Source organism: Orcinus orca, chromosome 5 (assembly GCF_937001465.1).
Source record: "Orcinus orca chromosome 5, mOrcOrc1.1, whole genome shotgun sequence".
Lineage (NCBI taxonomy): Eukaryota > Metazoa > Chordata > Mammalia > Artiodactyla > Delphinidae > Orcinus > Orcinus orca.
The window spans coordinates 6,664,319-6,686,623 of record NC_064563.1 but is presented as its reverse complement, the minus strand read 5'-3'; the positions used below and the strand labels follow the sequence as shown (position 1 = coordinate 6,686,623).

General features: G+C 35.9%; 1 protein-coding gene across 4 annotated transcripts in view; it reads right to left on the bottom strand.

Moving 5' to 3' along the window:
* ZNF385D (zinc finger protein 385D) overlaps positions 1-22,305 on the bottom strand; it is a 940,592-nt gene that overhangs the window by 728,494 nt on the left and 189,793 nt on the right. For all 4 annotated transcript variants that reach the window (XM_049710123.1, XM_049710121.1, XM_049710122.1 and 1 more), the window contains exon 2: positions 774-992. In XM_049710123.1, coding sequence (XP_049566080.1) covers positions 774-992 — 219 coding nt within the window. The remainder of the gene's footprint in view (positions 1-773; positions 993-22,305) is intronic.

Genomic DNA, 22,305 nt, shown 5'->3' with positions numbered 1-22,305 from the left:
ATTTTTAAATGTCATTAAAATTTAGATAAAATATACCTTATCGATGAAACATGAAACATCCAACCAGACCACAATATTGTAACTCTTTGGAGTTGCTATTGTTTCAGCTTCCCTACATCCTGCGGCAGAATTCCACCCTTCCCTCCCTCACCACTCCATGCTTTTTCTAATAACCTTCCATTCTTTTCCAAAAGTATATGTGTGCTATTTTAAAAATCTGCTTACTCCTAAATTCAACTTATACTTTTAAAAAGCAGTCTAAAGTGATTAAGCAAACCATGAATTTTCACCAGCAAATTTAAACAATCTGTACATACTAATAGATCATATTTTATTGGTTAAAACACCTACCTGAAAAGATGGGTATTTTTTTAAAATCAATTGCAGTCTTACTAACCAATTGAAGCCCCAACATGCACAAAACAAACATAAAAAGCATTGTTTTATATAAAATGTAAAAGAATGTCCATTTCCAAATAACTATATTAAAGTCAAACATCAAGAAAACCTAATGTCAACTTTTTCAAATTATCATAAATGTCCTGGTGGGTCAAGATCACAATCCTAAAAAATTTAAGCATAGACAACAAATAAAGCTCCCCTTCTCTCTCAAAAACCTGTGAGATATTCTTTATTTTAACCTACTAAGCTTTTATTTAATGTTTTTCCTGGTTTTAAAAATACAGATTACTCTACTCTTTTATTTCCCCATCTGCAGGTACACAAATAACTTGATGATGTAAAACTGAGAATATATCTTTAGAAACACTTACCATTGTCGCTTCTCACCATGCCATTGCTGAGCTGTTTTAATCTTTTTTGATGTGATTTGCCATTGTAGTGGATTTGGGCTTGAGCGGCCGAATTCAGCTGAATGTTACACACGTTGCACAAAGTGAAATTGTTATGTTTCTTTTCTCTTTCTGGTTTTTCTTCAAAGTCATCAGGTAAAAACTCAGCCTCACTCTCTCCATCTTGTGCACATGCAGAAGCTAGGGGGGCAAAGAAAGTTATGAACAAGCCAATCAAGATGCCTGGATTCCTATGAACATTTGGGTTGTACCTTTTTGAATTGGAGTTTTCATCTTTTCTGGATATATGCCCAGAAATGGGATTGCTGGATTATATGGTAACTTTATTTTTTTGTTTTTAAAGGAATCTCCATACTGTTCTCCTTAGCAGCTGCACCAATTTACACTTCCACCAACAGTGTAGGAGCACTAAATACACACACACACACACACACACACACACACACACACACACACAAAATGGAATAATATTCAGCCATAAACAGCGAGAAAATACTGCCATTTGCAGCAACATGGCTGGACCTACAGATTATCATACTAAGTGAAGTCAGTCAGAGAAAGACAAATATCATATGATATCAGTTATAAGTGAAATCTAAAAAAAACGATACAAATGAACTTATTTACAAAACAGATATAAACTCACACATAGAAAATAATCTTATGGTTACCAAAAGGGAAAGGAGGGGGAGGGATAAATTAGGAGTTTGGGATTAACAGATACACACTACTCTATATAAAATAAACAACAAGGTCCTACTGTATTGCAGAGGGAAGTATATTCAATATCTTGTGATAAACTATAACAGAAAAGAACCAGAAAAAGAACATATATATATATGTTATATATATCTGAATCACTTTGCTGTACACCTGAAACTAATACAACATTGTAAATCAACTGTACTTCAATAGAAAAAAAATAATACAAATAAAAATTAAAAATAAACGAAAAGATTCCTTATTAAATCGAGTAGCAAATAAGCATTGTCCCAGACACTTAGAATTCAAAATTTCCACTTCGTCCCATTTTAATAGGCTATACATTACACCTTTATATCTTTCTTGGGATACAAATGGCAAATGTTTCACTTTGCTTTTTTTTGTTGTTGTTTGTTTGTTTGTTTTTTGTTTTTTTTTGCTGTACGCGGGCCTCTCACTGCTGTGGCTTCTCCCATTGCAGAGCACAGGCTCCGGACGTTCAGGCTCAGCGGCCATGGCTCACAGGCCCAGCCGCTCCGTGGCATGTGGGATCTTCCTGGACTGGGGCACGAACCTGTGTCCCCTGCATCGGCAGGCGGACTCTCAACCACTGCACCACCAGGGAAGCCCCACTTTGCTTCTTCTATGTCAAACACTGTGTTAAATGACAAATGGTTAACATGCATTATCTCATTTAACCATCATAACGATGGAAAAGGAAACAATGAATAAATTATAGTTTTTTCTGTTTCATAACTAAAGAAACTAAGGTTTAGAGTGTTTAAATAACTCACCTAGGGTCACACACCTAATAAGTGGTATCTTTGGGATCAGCATTAGGTTTTATTTATCTTCATATCACAAGCTCTTAATTACCATGCTCTTTACTAAGTATTAATGTATTAGATATTTCCCTTTTGATTTCAACAACTAAATAAAATTATCTTATTTTCATGTTCCTTACCAACTAAGTAAAATCACTTACCTTTGGATGGACACATCCTACATATATAAAAAAGCTAAAATTGTTCCAGTACCTACAAATGTATGTTTTGTGCCTCAAATACATAAGAGGTTCTGAATATCCAAGATACCTTCATACTCAGGGTGCAAGAAAAGTGTGACAGATCTAAGGATTATTTTGGAATACATTATTTTTGGATAAATATAAGCTTTGTATGCTCAAATCTAAGAGAAATGGGCAACTGACAAGTGCAGAATCTCTGACCTTGAGATGGTAATAATTAAAGCAACCATTGCAATACATATCTTACTGCTTATGTATAAATCACTTCAAAGAATACTGGCTCCTTTCTAAGATTTTTCTGTGCTTTTACTAACTGGACTCTGCATAACTTTTACAGTCTAGATATGATTTTCCATTCCAATTTTCCAGATTCTTCAAAGATCTTTTCATAGTCTTTGGAAATATTAGCAGAGGAGAACAATCATTATTTTAACATGCATTTATTAACTGCCTACTGGGTGGCAGGCACTCTCCTTGATGCTGGAGAAAAACTGATGGGCAAGACAAGACTAGAGTGGTCCTGCCATTACAAAACTTACTGACAATGACGGGAAGAACATGGGCTTTGGTATCAGGCAAACGAGATAACAAATGCCAAAATAATTTTGACAATGTGTAAGTAGTTTGTCAGTAAATGATGAAAGAAAATCTAACTACTGACTCAAGCTAAACACCTAATACTTGAATCTCTTAATGGATATTGAAGTATCCAATTTTTAAAGACAGTAAAAGCTTTTAAGTATATAATTCATGCTTTTTGGTGGACTAATTTATTTAAAATACACTAACCTCTTTTCAAAAAGGAAACTTTATCTTTCTTACTCAGGTGGCTGCTATTAGAATAATATTAAATACACAATTTGAGTGGTCATATTTAAAAGAAAATTTAGGGACTTCCCTGGTGGCGCAGTGGTTGAGAATCGCCTGCCAGTTCACGGGTTCGACCCCTGGTCCGGGAAGATCGCACATGTCGCAGAGCAACTAAGCCCGTGTGCCACAACTCCTGAGTCTGCGCTCTAGAGCCCATGAGCCACAACTACTGAGCCTGCGAGCCACAACTACTGAAGCCTGCGCGCTTAGAGCCCGTGCTCCGCAACAAGAGAAGCCACTGCAACGAAAAGCCCGTGCACGGCAACAAGGAGTAGCCCCCGCTCGCCACAACTAGAGAAAGCCGGCATGCAGCAACGAAGACCCAACACAGTCAAAAAAATAAAGAAAGAAAGAAAGAAAGAAAAGAAAAGAAAATTTAGAGGCTTTGTAAAATTATCACATAATTTTAGTTAAAGGAAAGTACATAACTATATTTATTAGCTTTTTTTATCTCATATAAATAAAGCAATTTAGGTATTTACTACAGGTTGTATTCAGAATGTTTCAAAACTTTTTTTCTAGAGTTAATTTGTATTTTTAAAATCTTTTATCTCAAATATCATTAAGTAATGAAAATGATTAAATGAAGGTGCATTTAATCACTGTGATGTTCTATAGGCAATAAAAACAGATAGGGAAAATTATATAACATGAGAAATTATTTCTATACAAGTGAAAAACAAACACAAGATGTAAATTTACATATAATATGTTTACAACTATGTAAAACACAAATAAGACTTAGGAAAAGTATTAGTAGTCATTGATTCTGGATGATGAGATTAGAGTTGGCTTTTTTCCCCTTCATTTTTTTCCATATTTTCAAAATTGTACCTAATGACCACTTATTACATTTATTATGAAAAAATAAGTCAATATATTTGAAGGAAATAAGCCAAAAAAAGAGCTTGTACTAACCTACTGAATGAAGGTTTTATGTTTATCAGAACAAGGTCAAACTACACAGACAATCCCAGTACACGAGTCCTTGTGACACAACATTTCTGAGAAATACATGTATATGTTTGGAGAGAAATAGTTTCTTTCTTGATTATTTCCATCTTGACCTATAAAATAAGAATGTTGGCCAACGATTTAGCAGGGAAAATGCTGGAGAAGAAATTTCCTTCCAAGGCTATAAGATTTATTTGCTTACATGTGAGGAGTTCCCTTATCACAAAAGAAAGTGACAACTATACCACCTGAGTCAAAATTGATTTTGCACTGGGAGGGGGAGGGGCAAGGATAAAAACTCTTAAAGGAAAAACGGAATTTCAAATTAACTCTTGTGTGACATCAAAACACATGTACAGATTTTGAAAGAAAACTGCCGTTATTTCAAATGGTACTCTCTGAAATAGGAAGCAATATGAATGAGTAATTTTTACTATTTTACTCCTAGTATGGTAAAAGTATCATTCAAAGGCTGGAAGGGAAATTTTGCTCCTTTAAGATGCATTGAGAAAAACTTTAGTGGTCACCATCCACAGGCTCTTGGCAACTGAATTGAAACCCAAAATATTTTATCAATTTATCTTTTTTTTTCCCCCCCACCTAACCTCCATGTCCAGAACCACTAAAATGCTATGAAAGTCTGTTGCTTCACACAACAATGTGGACCCACACTGCATCATATAAAAGGTTTAAACACCAGGATTACCACAGGAATGATGACTGTAGGAATCAGGTATTTGTCTGTATATATTTTTTAATTCTGTAGATGTGGAGCTGAATTTGCTCCTACAGAGTCAAAGAAATAATTAAAAGGTGGCATACATCGAGAACTTCTCTTTGATCATCCATATTAAACACTGTACCTGAGCATAACTTGAGAAAAATAAAACTGGAAACAATATTTTCTTTCCCTAGGAGGCAACATGCTTGTTGAATCTGATTTCTAGTGCATTGTTTTGACCCACTTTAGAGCCTTCTGAGATAAAAACTGAAACATCATCACTTGTACCAAAGCACCAGCTTTTGGTATGAAGGTTGTCCTAAAAACTGCTGATCTTCAAGTCCATTCTCTATGTCTACCTCTTTATCCCTGCCCTGCAACTAGGTTTATCAGTACCTTTTTTTTTTTTTTTTTTTGCTGTAATCGGGCCTCTCACTGCTGTGGCCTCTCCCGTTGCGGAGCACAGGCTCCGGACGCCCAGGCTCAGCAGCCATGGCTCACGGGCCCAGCCGCTCCAGGGCATGTGGGATCTTCCCGGACCGGGGCACGAACCCATGTCCCCTGCATCGGCAGGTGGACTCTCAACCACTGTGCCACCAGGGAAGCCCTATCATTACCATTTTTTAATTTTTTTTTAGATTCCATATATATGCATTAGCATACGGTATTTGTTTTTCTCTTTCTGACTTACTTCACTTATATGACAGACTCTAGGTCCATCCACCTCACAACAAATAACTCAATTTCGTTCCTTTTTATGGCTGAGTAAATATTCCATTGTATATATATGTTACATCTTCTTTATCCACTCATCTGTCAATGGATATTTAGGTTGGTTCCATGTCCTGGCTCTTGTAAATAGTGCTGCAGTGGGGTGAGAGGGGGAAGCTGGGGTGAAGTGAGAGTAGCATCGACATATATACACTACTGAATGTAAAACAGTTGGCTGGTGGGAAGCAGCAGCATAGCACAGGGAGATCAGCTCGGTGCTTTGCGATGACCTAGAGGGGTTGCATAGGGAGGGTGGGAGGAAGGCTCAAGAGGGAGGGGATATGGGGTATATATATATATATATATATATATATATATATATATATACACACACACACATATAACCTATTCACTGTGTTGTACAGCAGAAACTAACACAACATTGTAAAGCAATTATACTCCAATAAAGATGAAAAAAGAAAAAGAAAAAGTGCTGATAATCTCTTTCCCACCTCATCCCAGGGTAACAGGTTACACCCCTGGTGAACCCTAAGCTTGGTGTAACTCAACTGATTAAAAGCTGGGGAAGAGACACAGGAGTGAACTGAAGGAGCTCCCTGTGAACACAGCTAAATAACTAAATATATTATTGGATTATAACCCAAAATATAAAATATATATCGGTGAGTACATACTGATTAAAAAAATTAAATGGGGAAGAAGATACAAACCTCCCATATAGGAGTATCCCCAATCATTAAACAGATGCTCCTTCCTCAAGGAGGGCTGGAGTATGACTCCCAATTCCTTAAGCATAGGCTACATGTCTAGTGACTTGCTTCCAAACAGCACAGTGTGGAAGGAGAAGAAAAAGTCACTCTGCAATGGAGAAGCCTGACAAACACGGCCTAAGCTGTGTAACTGAAGCTAACACCAGTGCTACATCATGTTAATGACCTGCATCCTTGATATGATGGGTGGAGAATGGTATTTCACCTCTGCGGTCTTCCTCAGAAAAACACACAACCCAAGTCAAGCCGTGAGAAAAACATCGGACAAACCCAAAATGCGGGACATTCTACAAAAGATCTGACCGTTTCTCCCGGAAACCGTCAAGGTCATTAAAAAGAAGGAAAGTCAGAAATTATCACAGCCCAGAGGAGCCTAAGGAAATATTAGGACTAAATAAAAGGTGGTGTCCTACACAGAAAACAAGCGTATGGTTACCAAAGGGGAAAGGGGAGGGGGGATAAATTAGGAGTTTGGGATTAAAATACGCACACTACTATATATAAAACAGATAACCAACAAGGATCTACTGTATAGCACAGGGGACTGTACTCAGTATCTTGTAATAACATATAATGGAAAAGAATACAAAAGAGAATATGTATACATATATAGTTTTTCACATATAACTGAATCACTTCGCTGTACACCTGAAATTAACACATTGTAAATCAAATATATTTCAATAAAAATTTTAAAAAAGCAACTGACTGCACAAATAGAAAATAATGTGGTGTCATAGATGGGATCCTGGAAAAGAACAAAAACATTGGTGTCAAAAACCCTAATAAAGTATAGAGTCCCAGTAACTGTTCTATTACTGGTCTGTTAGTTGTGACAAATGCACCAGACCAATCTGTCAACAGTAAAGAAAGTAGGTGGGTGGGTTTTACAGAACTCTACTAACTTGGGAACTTTTCCGCAAATCCAGAACTATTCTAGAATAAAAAGTTTATTTAAATTGAAAAAAAAAAGAGTTAGGGACTAGTTCAGGACCATTGTCTCTCTCTTTCCTTGACCAATACAACGGAAATTTCCTTGAAGCTTCTGTACTCTGGGAAAGAACTAAGACAGAAGCTTCTCTTCTCTTCATCCTTTGCTCATTCATCTCCACAACAGGAAAAGTAAAGTGTGAGGGGGAGGGGGAGGGGAAGGGGAAGAACCACTGCCCCGCATGGGTCCTGCCATCCTGACCCTGTACTTCAAACTGGCTTAAAAGTACATTCTCTTATCTTCTTGGTTTCCAAATACAACATAAAGTGTCAAGGCTTCACAACCCTGGTTTCTCAAGCTGCCCTGCACGTGACTTGGAGGTAAATTCAATGCAGAAAGGAAAGGGTGGGAAATCCAATATGGACCATGGCTTCAAGGCATTTTCTCTAAATCAACTTTGACAGCAAAATAACTAACCTGCCAACTCATTAACAAAGAATCTAACATACCTCCACTGAGTCCTCGTGTGTAATAACGATCGGTTCCAATGAAGATGAAGGATGAGCCATTTTCACACACACACACACACACACACACACACACACACACAGTGTTATCCAACCACTCTCCATATAATTAAGAATTCATAAACCTCATTTTTGGTTAGTATTTCAACCCTATCACAACAATCAATATTAACACAAAATCTAAAGTGTTTAAAGGAGTGTATATTAGCTGACAACCAAACCTAATTTTATTGAATGGAAAACTTTCCTTACAAATACTTTCAATGTTTTATTTCAAAGTTAACAAGCCAGGTTCCACTGTTTTGCCCATGATTGGTTTTATCCCTTGTTCTTGGATTTGCTCCCTTGTCAAAATCTAAGATTTCCAAGAATCTTGAGGTTCTACAATAATTTGTACTGATAATGAAATGACAATATACGACATCGGCCAACAGGCAGTTTAGAGCTCAACAAACCATATTTTAAAAAGGATTTTTCACATGACCTATAAAGGCATACAACTGTAAACAGCATAAGTAAACTAAACTAAAATATTCTGGTTTTTGCAATGCTTTCTCTTGCCATAGAATATTTTTAAATGAGGAAGACAGGGACTTATAAGTGTAGAACACATTTAGCACAGGCTTGTTCCATAAATGGTGGCAGAACCAATACTAAACAAGAAATCCCTTAAAAATCTTGGTCTGCAAGTACATCTAAGAGTCATTTTTCAACTAGATGAAAATAAAAATTTGAACTGTAGATTTTTCATGGTGATACAGTTGGAAAATGACTAGTTTAAGTAGATGACTACCAACTGTTTAGTAAAAATACGAAATTATAAGTTCATTTGATAAGATGTTTTAATCCTTTGAGTTTTAATAGTATTTATACAGAGGGTGGCAGTGATAAATTTTGGCTATTTCTTTCAAAGTCAATTTCTTTCTTTAAAATTAATTAATTAATTTGGTTGTGCTGGGTCTTAGTTGTGGCCCACAGGCTCCTTAGTTGTGGCATGAGGGCTCATTAGTTGTAGCATGCGGGCTCCTTAGTTGCAGCATGCATGTGGGATCTAGTTCCCTGACCAGGGATCCAACCCAGGCCCCCTATATTGGGAGTGCAGAGTCTTATCCACTACGCCACCAGGGAACTCCCTGAAGCCAATATCTTTCAGAAAATCAAAGTCAAAGTCTAAATGTCGCCCAAATGCATGACAACATTTGTTCTCAAAAATTCTCTCTCTGAAAAGCGGAATCTACTAATATTGAATGCCTTACAGAGTCTAATATAAAGAGCTCTCTCAGTTAATTTACTATAAAAAAAAATAATGTCTGGGGAGGACACATCAATCTAGACCATTCCACTAAAGGGAAGTTGTACTATGTGTAATCTGTACAAATTCTTATAGAGATTGTAGTTCTCATGAAACTTTTCTCGACTGGCTCAATAAAAAAGAAAGTATACAATGTAACAAAGATTCAGTCATTATTTATGAGGGTATGATCTCACAACTGCAACTGTAAGATATTTTGGAGAAACCTTTCAAAGGTGATCTTAAAAATTAGAAAAAGGTTGTGGAGATCTTTAATAAGCATTTATGGAGTGAAACAGAAAAAAATATGTACTACTGGTACGTGATTCCATACTGGTTACTTGGAATAAAATTTCCAGAGACAACACCATAAATGGATTTCAAAAGCACTAATTTAATTTGAGATAACTTAGAAAAAAATGAGAAAACTGCTAGGTATTTGAAAGGTGGTTCTAGTGGTGACAAAGATACTGTTGCCAAAGGTTCCTCCACAGAGTTTAAATAAACTTGCTGAATGAAATTAAGATCAAAAATGAAATGTTACAAGCCAATATTTTAAAATCTAATCCTCATTTTTCAAACTTATGGAAGAAAATTGGCTACTCTTTTGTCTTCTAGTTAGAAAAAATGAGGGATTAACTTTTATTCTATATTTCCTTATATTAGGATCCGCACGGTATAAATTATATCCATATATACAAATGTATAAATATATATATATATATGCCAAATACACTGTGAGAAATCAAATGAACTGTTTCATTAGTGAATTTTCCTCTATTTTTAAAACCAATTTAGAGAAAAACTCATATGTACTATAAGGTTAAATATTATATATTATATGGAATATTTAAATTATACCATCTCACCTTTGAGTAAATTATAGATCACAGCACTCTTATACATTTCACTTTTTAAAGTGTAAATAATCCATAATTAGCACTATAAAGTACCAACATAAGAAAAATTTTGCATTGATCTCATTCTCCACTAGAGTGCAGTATGAATTTAAAATTACAACTACAGTATTAGGAGAATCCCATAACACTAGGCATAAAAATAGCATTATTGTAATTTTGTAAATATCTGATGCACACACATATTTATATATATATATAATATTCAGCTTCAGTGGCATGTATATATAGTATAGCTAATGAATTCTGTGTTAATTCACCGAAATACACCTACCAAAAAAAGACAAGATAAATTGGAGGAAAGTCATAGAAAAGCTGACAAACTAAATCAATCATCCTATATTATCGTAAGGTTTTATTAATAAGCAGCAACTCTTTCTTATATAGCCTCTTGACTTAAATATCACTTTGAAACTTTAAAAATGCGGATATTCAAATTAGTAATATCTTACTTTTATAATACGAAAATAATATTACAGAAGATTACATGAGACAAATCAAGATTAACGGTTAGTATTTCAACTTATTTTTATTACTTCATGGCATCAAACTAAATTTGTCAGTCTCGGTAAGATTATGGTTTTCAAAAGCTGATGGAACTCTTACTAAATAGTCAAGGATTCACATACAAAATTAAACCGGGAGTGGCAGGAACAAATATAGAACAAAACTTTTAAATGTATTCCTTTCCCTTATTCAAAGAGCACGCTTTCAGTACTGTAAACTCAGAATCAGAACTTCTATTTTGAAACCTCAGCTAAAGAAAATTTTACCTTACTCTTTAATAGACTCATCATAAAATCATGGCTAGTATATCTTTGATACAAAACTGGAGCTCATAGTTTAATCTTAAAAATAAAAACAAAGGTAATTATTTTGTAAGGTCATTCTTCAATTAGAACCTATATTCAATAATAGGTCAGATATATCTCACATTTCAGTGTAATTAATGTTATCTCTCAAAGTTTCAAAGTCCTATTAAAAAAAACATATTATTATTATTATTCTTTACAAACAAGGTGCGAATAGTTTCCTATATTCTGACCTGTTTTTCTTATTTTGGAGAATCTCTTCTTGAATCAGTCATGTCTTCAGGGCGCCCTTGGCAACACATGACCCCCTAGAATTTTGCCACCCAGCATCCCTCCCATCCTAGCAGGGATGTTGAAAATGAATTAGGAGCTCTTGAGTTCTCAGGCCATATTTTTAACAAAGCTGCTTTAAATATTAACCCTGTTCTCTTGAGAATGCACCAAACTTCTTTGTGCTTTCATCCGTACCCTACTTTGCAACTACAACAGCTCGTATAAACTTAAGGGTGGTCTGCTCCAGAAAAACTTCTGAAGACCTAAGTTAGAGAGAGATTGTTTTGGCTTGTCTCTGGTGAAAGTAATGTCAAGGAATCACCCAAAAGTGACTGGACAGACATAGTTTAAGCATCTCCTCTGTGTCCAGCACTCTTGTAGACGCTTAGGATATTAACGCACCCCATAAGCAAATATCCTAGTTCTCCGTGGAGTCTGAGGGTGAAAATACCTCTTGGTTATATTGACTTTGGATTGACTTTTTTTTTTTTTGACTTTTGATGATCAGTTACCCGCCAAGGAAGAGTAAAACTGTGACGTTTATTGTGATTAACACTTGGGGTTGCCAATTCAGCATTTGGATGGCTAAGTTGTTCACTTCTTTTAAGAAACAGCTTTGCTTTCTCTCATTCTTGGTGCTTAGAGCCCAGGATTTCTTCTTCTTCTTTTTTTTTTCCCCCATGGACTCTGTCTTCTTAAAATATATTTTGACATTTTAGTGATTTCAGCTTTTGTCCCTGCCTAGTCTTTTTCTAATATATACATTTACTCATGGTATTACGTGTCCAGTTTTTTCCATAAGCATTCTTAAGAACGAAATAATCACTCTAAGTTCCATGTTTCCTTTCACATTTTCTCTCCCTCTCAGTATCAGAGGATTAGAGCAGATGCAACTGATGATACAGAGTATCTTCAGGCTGTTTGAGAATATTTTCTCATATTAAGAGAAAGCTCCCTGAAAAATGTATTCATTCCAGCTAGAGCAGACATACCATATGATGGTCCCTAGTATTTCTACCTCATGGTAGTCAGATCCTTGCAGAGCTGATTCCCCTGGAGAACCTGTAACTTGCTTCTACAAACAGAATATGGTAGAGATGATGGGATGTATGTGTTTAAGGGGCATGATTATGTTACATGAGACTCTAATGCCTATTTTGTGAGGAGAGACTCTCCCTCGCTAGCTTTGAAAGAGCAAGCTGAATGTCATGAGCTTCCTTATGGAGAGGACCAGTTGGCAGGGAGCTTAGGGTAGTCTCTGGCCAACATCCAAGAATAAACTGAAGCCATCGTAAGCAGCTGAATGCTACCAACAACTATATGATTGAGGCGGGGGTTCCTTCCCCAGCCAAACCTTAGATGAGACCACAGCCCAGGCTGATACCTTGGTAATCAACTTCTAGAAGACTAAAAGAAGTAAAAGGTCTGCCACAACCTCCCTTCATCAGCTTTCTTATTCAGTATTTCATATACCTATTTGCCCTATGCGCTCAGATGATGTGTTTTGTTTGGAGCCATTTTGCTCCAAAACTCTTAAACCCACACGAAGTAACTGGTATGTCACTGAGTAATCTGACTGAGTCACAGCATTTTAACTAGCTACCCAAATGATACTTCGTTTAACTTTCTCTTTTTGTTCATCAACTGCAAGCTGGCAGAGGGCCCAGAGGACCCAGAGTAGCAATGTCTGGACGCCTGATCTTCAGAAGCTACGAGATAATAAATCTGTGTTGTTTTTAGCCATTATGTTTGCTGTGATAATGTATAAAGTCATGCAGCAATAAAAAACTAATACACCAGTGAACTCTTTGGTATTAATAGTAAAATTGGGAATTGACCTAAATTTCCAAGGCAATGTATTTGCTCACCAAGAAACAGTTCCAGGGCTTCCCTGGTGGCGCAGTGGTTGAGAGTCTGCCTGCCGATGCGGGGGACGCGGGTTCGTGCCCCGGTCCGGGAAGATCTCACATGCTGCGGAGCGGCTGCGCCCGTGAGCCATGGCCGCTGAGCCTGCGCATCTGGAGCCCGTGCTCCGCAACGGGAGAGGCCACAACAGTGAGAGGCCCGCGTACTGCAAAAAAATTTTTAAAAAAAGTTCCAGACAACTTACCACCTAACCTTTTAAAAATGGTTTAACTTTTTTTTTAATGGTTTAAAACATCCCAGCTGTATCCCTAACCTCAAATATGTAAAGCATATTAGAATAAAATAGATTAAAAAGTAAATTAATTATTTTCCCCATAAAGATTTAAATTACCCGATGTACATCCCTGGCGGACATCACTAGTCAATCACGACACCCTTTCCTTCAGAGCCTGAATTGAGTTTCACATACTCAACACATCACTCTAAGAATCCAAGAATTGTTCAAATTTGCCGTATAAGATAAAAACCTATTTTCTATACTAGATACTAGATACATTGTCCAATATATCAGGTTTGACTTAGAGAAAAGTATAAACGTATTCCCAAAAAAAAGAAACAATGCATTAGTCCTTTTTCACTATAGTACCATTTAACATATTTTTCTATCATCTGAATGATAAGCTTGAAGATGGTTAATTAAGTTTGCAGAACTCAGTAATTCTAGACCCTGTAAAAACAATCAAATTTGAAAATGACATTGTTAAATTATAGCAGTTATTATAAATAAAAAGGTAATGCAGGGTGGTAAATTTAAGTCAGAAAATAACTATATAATAGAGATTTTTATATGTAGAAGGGTTTAGAAAAGATTTCCTTCTACTCATGTTTCTCAAATGTGTTATATTCATATTTAAACTCCAAATAGATACATGATAGATATGAATTCAGGTCTAAGAAGAAATGTGAAAGATCATTAAATGGTAGACAGTAGATTATACATTTAAATGACAAGAAATTACGTTTCTTAGATATAAAAAGACGACTAAGAAGAACCTTAATAACAGTCTTAAAATACATAAAGTAATATTATTAAATTGAAGGTGGTTTTCAGCTTCTGTCCATTTCTATTAATGAAAGAGCAATAATACATGAGTTTAAACTACAGTATGAAAAATTTAGGTGACACAGAGTATTTACTCATTTAAAAAGGAAGCTCATTGGTTGGCTTTTTTGAAATAGATTTTCATCTCTCTAGGGTAGTTAAAATTAAATCCTTTTAAAGGTAAGACAATGGATTTTGCTCTTTTCAAGTGCTTTGATCTCCAGAGAATGAAATGATTTAATAACAAGGAATCTTCCTAAAATTAAAAGATTCTTTAAAAGTGTATTTATATTTCACATTGATATATTTTCATTAAAAAGAGTTTTAGTAGTAGGAAAATAAACTTTAATTCCCCCTTAAAATGTTGCTTTTAAATTGCTTTTAAATTTAGCAAAGTATTAGGTCTTAGGACCTTTAGTAACTGTTTTCACCTTCTTTGTAGCTTTAGTTTTTTTTTTTTAATTCAGTTTTCAACAATAAATATATTTCACATCTTTTATATTTAGCTTTTAAAATAAAAATGTTCATTAAAAACAGCTCAGGCAGCTCAATATCAAAAAACAAACAACCCAATCAAAAAATGGGCAGAAGACCTAAATAGACATTTCTCCAAAGAAGACATACAGATGGCCAAGAAGCACATGAAAAGCTGCTCAACATCACTAATTATTAGAGAAATGCAAATCAAAACTACAATGAGGTATCACCTCTCACCAGTTAGAATGGGCTTCATCAAAAAATCTAGAACCAATAAATGCTGGAGAGGGTGTGGAGAAAAGGGAGCCCTCTTGCACTGTTGGTGGGAATGTAAATTAATACAGCCACTATGGAGAACAGTATGGAGGTTCCTTAAAAAACTAAAAATAGAATTACCATATGATCCAGTAATCCCACTCCTGGGCATATACCCAGGCAAAACTAATTCAAAAAGACACATGCATCTCTATGTTCTTGGCAGCATTACTTACAATAGCCTAGACATGGAAGCAACCTAAATGGCCATAGACAGAGGAATGGATAAAGATGTGGTACATATAAACAGTGGAATAACAAGCCAGAACAAGGAAAGAAATTGGGTCATTTGTAGAGATGTGGATGAACCTAGAGTCTGTCATACAGAGTGAAGTAAGTCAGAAAGAGAAAAACAAATATCATATATTAACACATATATGTGAAATCTAGAAAAATGGTACAGATGAACCTATTTGCAAGGCAGGAATAGAGACTCAGACGTAGAGAACATAAGGGTGGACACAGGGCAGGAAGGGGAGGGTGGGATGAACTGGGAGGTTAGGACTAACATATAAACACTACCATGTGTAAAATACATGGCTAGTGGGAACCTACTGTATAGCATAGGGAGCTCAGCTCAGTGCTTTGTGATGACGTAGATGGGGGTGGGGGGGTGGGAGGGAGGTTCAAGCGGGAAGGGATACAGGTATACATATAGCTGATTCACTTCACTGTACAGCAGAAACTAACACAACATTGTAAAGCAATTATACTCCAAGAAAAAAAATGAATCTAGAAAGAAAACAAAGTTATAATTTTTAATTAGGTTAAGGTTTTATTTAAGAGATGTGTGACTTCCCTGGTCGCGCAGTGGTTAAGAATCCACCTGCCAATGCAGGGGACACAGGTTCCCTGGTCTGGGAAGATCCCACATGCCGCGGAGCAAATGAGCCTGTGCGCCACAACTACTGACCCTGTGCTCTAGAGCCCGCGAGCCACAACAACTGAGCCTGAGCACCACATCTACTGAAGTCAGCATGCCTAGAGCCTGTGCTCCACAACAAGAGAAGCCACCACAATGAGAAGCCCGCTCACTGCAACGAAGAGTAGCCCCTGCTCGCTGCAACCAAAGAAAGCCTGCACGTAGCAACAAAGACTCAATGCAGCCAAAAATAAATAAATTTATTAAAAATAAAAGAGAGAGATGTGGGGTACAAAACCATACATTTCTCTTTATCAGTACTTGGATTTTATTTAAATATCAACTCCAAGTCTCTGGAGAATTCAAAGCTTACTTGAAGGAGTTCTGAGCATGAATTTACAGTAGCTGTATAAAGATCAAGGCTCATCAAAGTGTGTTGATCCTAACATTTTCCAGGTGTTTGGTCTCCAGAAATCCCTTCACCCCTCTGGCTCTGTTTCCTTATTTGTAAAATGAGGGAAGTAGGCGGCTGATCTCTGTTCCCTTCTAATTCCACAAACTGTAGCCTAGTTGAGGAAGTGATATTTTACACTTATGTTTCATGCTACCATTATTGACGGCGCAACATGGTGTTTTGTCCTTAGAATAAGTTTTAAAATCTGATATTTGTTTGGATTGTAAAGGTTGACAAACCATTTTCACAGACATGTTCTCATTTAATTTCCCTTTAAAATGATGCCAGATCTCAAATCTTCAGCAATGTGTGTATTCATTGATAAGACTGTTGCATTTTATTGACACATCTCAGGATTAAACTCTCAGCATTGAACTACTCAAGCAAAGCCTTGATGGCCCAAGAATCAAAACTGTGAAAGTTCACCAGATTGCCATGAAGTCCCTTCACACTCCAAGATTTTATAGATTTGTGATTCCATATATCTCCAATTTTAACACTTATGGCACTGCTATGTGGCTATTTAAAAAAGAGAAAGGAAGAAAAAACCTTTCTTTTATCCAGCTTTATTCTAAGTTTTGAGGCATGTTTAAATTAAACATGTTTTTACAAACATGTCTTTCCTTCCAGAAATTCCGAAATCAGTACACTCATTACTATTTACTGTCAACTTCAGTTCATTACATCTATAATTTACCAGATGAGACAGTGATCTACTTTTTCTGATCCAAAGTGCCAGGGATGAAAATGGAAAAGGCTGGGGAGGCTTTAAAATCATAAATTTGGGGGAAGGATGTATAGATCAACAATGAACAAGGAGAGAAACAGAATACTAAGAGACCATTTAAGCCAAATGAAATGGCACAGTAGACAAATGTTTAGATAGAATATTCTTGCTGTCATACTTATTTCTAACTCAATGATGCTTATCAGTTAAACAACTTTTATTGCAGGCTTAGTGCAAACTAGACAATTCCATGTGCCAAGAGCATGCATATCAGCTATCTTTTTTTCTCAAAGCAATTCGCAAATATGTAAATATGATGCAAACCACTGAGCTCCATTTTTTGGATACAGGATTCCCGTCCCACCTGGAAAAGCCCACTGGAAAGGGAGATGTTAGTTATGCTGTGTCTGAAATCTGTCCAGGAAAGCAAGTTATTGCTGATCATCTTTTGAGAACAAACTCTATTGCATAAAGGCAGGACAATGGTAGAAATTGGCATAAAAGAGTACATTAGTTGCTAACTCCTGCTGGCTTATTTTAATGCAACTTTTAATAATAATATTTTGCTAAACTGGAAAATAGGCGTAACTTGAGACTTTTCTGGTCAGTCACATTCTTTTAAATATTTCAAAATTCAATTAGGTTTTACATGCCTATTGCTTAATTGCTTACTCAATGTTAAACAGGCATTAGAAAGTGAGAATTCTTTTTTAGGAACTTGAAAATAAGAAAAGGCTCTGAAGAATTAAGCTTTGAAATAAATACATAGTGGGTCAGAAAAGAGCTTTGCAAAATTGCAATGGAGAGAAAGTTCAGAGGAAACCTGAAGTGGCTTGAACAAAGGCACCCAGATTATGAAAAAATATTGACTCCAAGGGACTGGTCAACCAGGAAAGCACGAGAAAGGATCCGCTAAGCAGTGTGACTAGGATTTATTAAAATACTGCCCAGGGGATGTTGGTATGACCATCTCTGGTGACAGAGATGCTGCAGGCTTCAATGTCCTGATATCCTAAAACTCGTGGTTCATTCAACTCTCCCTCCTCTGATGAGAAGACCACCAAGCCACCTTTCGGTTTTGATCTGGCTTTGCTTATATGGGAAGATGTGTCTGCAAGGGTAGAATAATCTAATCATAGAAACTTGATATGTTTTTGATCCTGGGTAGTAATTTCGTGCTGAAATCCTGGAATTTCTCTTCATCTCATGCTCTTACTGGATGGACTACACGCCCATATCTATAAAATAGTTTTGTTCATAACAATGATCCAGAGTAATTGGCAACAATACCATATTTGAAATGTGTTCACAATTAATATTTTTTAAATGAATAACACTAATGAAAATGTCAGGGGTTTTGGTTTGATTTTTTAAAAAAACTAATAATTTGAAGCACTTAGTATCTACTAGGTGCCATATGCTGGTGAAACAGTTTACAAATATTCATTCATTTAATCCTCAAAATATCACCAATGAGGTAGATCCTATAATTAACCCAAATTTACAGATGAAGAAATTGAGGCATAGCTGGATTTTGAACTCAGGTCCCGGCTCTAGAATCAGTCTAAGGATATCTACAATCTAGCTTGTAACCAACGAGGAGATTCTACAATCTAAAATCCCCTCACATATGAAAATGTATGTGTAATTTCTTAAGAAAGTATATGGTCATTTTTTTTCCTGAAATTTCTTCATTTCTTGGCTCAGTACCTTTTTCTAGCAGCAAACTTAAACTGTCATCTTGTAGTCCGGAAGCACTGCAGTCATTTATTTAATTGAGATCTATGAAAATAAGATAGCTAAGCACTAATCAACATCATATGTTTTTCAATTAACTGGTAATACATATCTATTTCTCAAGCTCATTCTAACTAATGGAGCACTTGGGGTGGTTCAGAACTATTGAAGACTATAATTAATTTACAAAAATCAATTTTTAAAATATGAAAGCTCTCCTGCAGTGAATAATTTCTCTCTCCCCTTCTCTTTCTAAATACACGCTCACACACACACACACACACACACACACACACACACCTATGCATACTTTTTAAACTGTACACAGATTTTTAATTTAATTCATTTTGTAGGGAGAATGGAGTTAGTAATGAAGTAAGAGGGAACAAATTTGCTCTCATGAGGAATATTTAGACATTCTAAATAACAATTTATTAGATCAGTGTCAATTCACAATATTCAAACTTTGTTTAAAGATGGAAATTATACAAAAATGTCCCTCAACAGATAAATGGATAAAGAAGATGTGGTATATGCGTACAACAGAATACTACTCAGCCATAAAAAATAATGGAATAATCCATTTGCATCAACATGAATGGACCTAGAGATTATCATACTAAGAGATGTTAAGTCAGAGAAAGACAAATATCACATGATATCACTTATATGTGGAATCTAAAAAATAGTACAAGTGAAATTATTTACAAAACAGAAACAGACTCACAGACATAGAAAACAAACTTATGGTTACCAAAGGGGAAAGGACAGGATGAAATAGGAGCTGGGATTAACATATACACACTACTGTATATAAAATAGATAAACAACAAAGACCTACTGTATAGTACAGGGAACTATATTTGGTATCTTATAATAATCTATAATGGAAAAGAATCTGAAAAAGAATATACATATATTCTTATGTTTATATATTCTTTTATATATATATATATATATATATATATATATATATATATAAAATCACTGTGCTGTACACCAGAAACTAACACAACATTGTAAATCAACTACACTTCAATAAAAAGGGGGGCAATTAAAACTGAGGGGAGAGGGCTTCCCTGGTGGTGCAGTGGTTGAGAGTCCGCCTGCCGATTCAGGGGACTGGGTTCGTGCCCCGGTCCGGGAAGATCCCACATGCCATGGAGCGGCTGGGCCCGTTGTGCGTCCGGAGCCTGTGCTCCGCAACGGGAGGGCCCACAGCAGTGAGAGGCCCACGTACCACAAAAAAAAAAAAAAAAAAAAACTGAGGGGAGATTTGAATCAGGAACAGGGGAACCCAAAAGAGGAAGGGAGAAAGGGAGGGAGGGAGTTGTGATAATATTGGGCAGATTTGGATGGGTTTGTAGATTTGCTTTAAAAAACTGATTCACATTACGTGGAGAAAGGCATCACAGGAATACAAGTCTTTATCCTCCTCCTTACCATCAGAAATTTTACATTTTTAGACTTGGCTTCTGTGTCTCTCTTTATGTGATGATAATAAGACAAAATTAAATAGCTCCAAGTTGTTTCGTGTGGCATTTACAAAAGCAGCAGTTAATAGGCAAACGGGACCTGAGTGGATGATTCTACATTGTCTTATGTCCTATGGAAAGTGCCCTGTTGTCCACCAAGCACAAACACTGCCTTCCAAATGACAGTAGGATATCCTAGAAAGTGAGCTCGACTTGCAGAACTATCTATATGCTATCCCTCATACGCCATCTGTTATTCTTTACTAATTCTAACACACTTTTGCCCTGATGTGTTTGCACTGTTTGGAAAATGAACACTTACCCATTAAATGCAATGATAAAAAATGGCCCCATGGATGTACTGAAGCAATAAAAACAGTATTCTTGGTAAGTGTTACCATCACAGTCTGAGATTTTATATTGCTGCTGAGGAGTAATTTCTAAAACAATTACTTGTGGGCAAATATATTAATAATATTCAAATACAGTCAAAGTTGAAAATGCAAATCTACAAGATGGGACATTTCAAGCTCAGACTGACACTCTGTCTGCAAAACAGCCCATCCCCTGGGCTCAGAACCCTCAGCATGTGTTAATTTTATTCTGACTTGTGCCTTCTGTGATGGTAGCTGCATGTACCAGGTAGAGCAAATTGATTTTTTGAGCATAGTTCTTCTCTGCTATTGACTTATTTTTTAATTCATATGTTGGCAACCTTGATTTCATTTTAAAGAAGTGAAAAGTTCTTTTTCAAGTATCAAGAGGGAATTTGTCTGACTATACGTGTTAAGGGTTTTGCTGTGGTCACTGAGCCTAACACCTAGCAGCTATAAGTTCAGGAAGCAACTGCTAATATCCCGAGCTCTACGGGGCCGAGGTTACATAAACAGTACCATAGCAGTGTGAAACAAGCCCACTAGAACTAGCTGGAGGAAACTGGTATTGAGGTTAAATTAAATGTTATATATATATATATATATATGTAAAACTGATCTCTTCCAATTACCTTATGCTTCTCTATGATTTCTCCATGAAGTTGTAAGCCTTTAAACACAAACATCCATACAAAATAAGAAATATGATACAGATATGCACTTTTTTCTCTCCACAGAGATAGCTTCCCATTCTTGTAATTTGGGGTGTCGTTTAAGCTAATTTAAAATAACAGTTGTGTGGCCTACCACTTTACAATTACTATTTACAAAGGATGTTCTGTGAAATTCTAAAATTTATTTTAAAATGCTTGAAAAATACCTAAAATTCATATGCAAACAAGTTTTTCCCTCCGATTACAAGACTCTTGTGCTTCATCTCTAATAAGCCCAATTTTAATGAAATTGGCAGTATTTATTATTTCAACTGTTGATTTACCATAGAGAATTAAGTTCAGTGTTCTGTTTTTTCTTTATAAACATAGGGAATGCAAAGCAGAAACTGCTTTCTATACTGTTAATTGGGCTAGATAATTATTATTGGCCTGATTAAGTATATTTTTAAATAGTGTATTATATTGACTTTTTAAGACTATTTTGCCTAACATAATCACTTAAAGGTGCCCCTTGGGCACATTTGTCTCCTAGAACTGGACAATATTATGGTAGAATATGAGCATTATGTTTTTATACAGCTCTCCATTGTTTATTAAGCCTTTAAGCTGATAAAAAAAAAATCACTTTCCAAAAAATCAAGAGACTAATAAAATGTGTAGTACTTGTAAAACAGTAATTAATGAATAAATGTTTTTGATGCACAGTCTAACGAAATATGATTAAAATAAAAACTAGAATTTAAAATATTTCAGGGAAGTAGTAAAATGACCCAGGCATTAGTAATGCAAGCCTTTTAAAAATTATACTTTATGAGAAACACGAGAAAAAAATATATCAACATCTTACTGCTAATGCTTACAGAATTACCCTGAAGCACCCTAAAAAAAATCAGTGGTAATGTC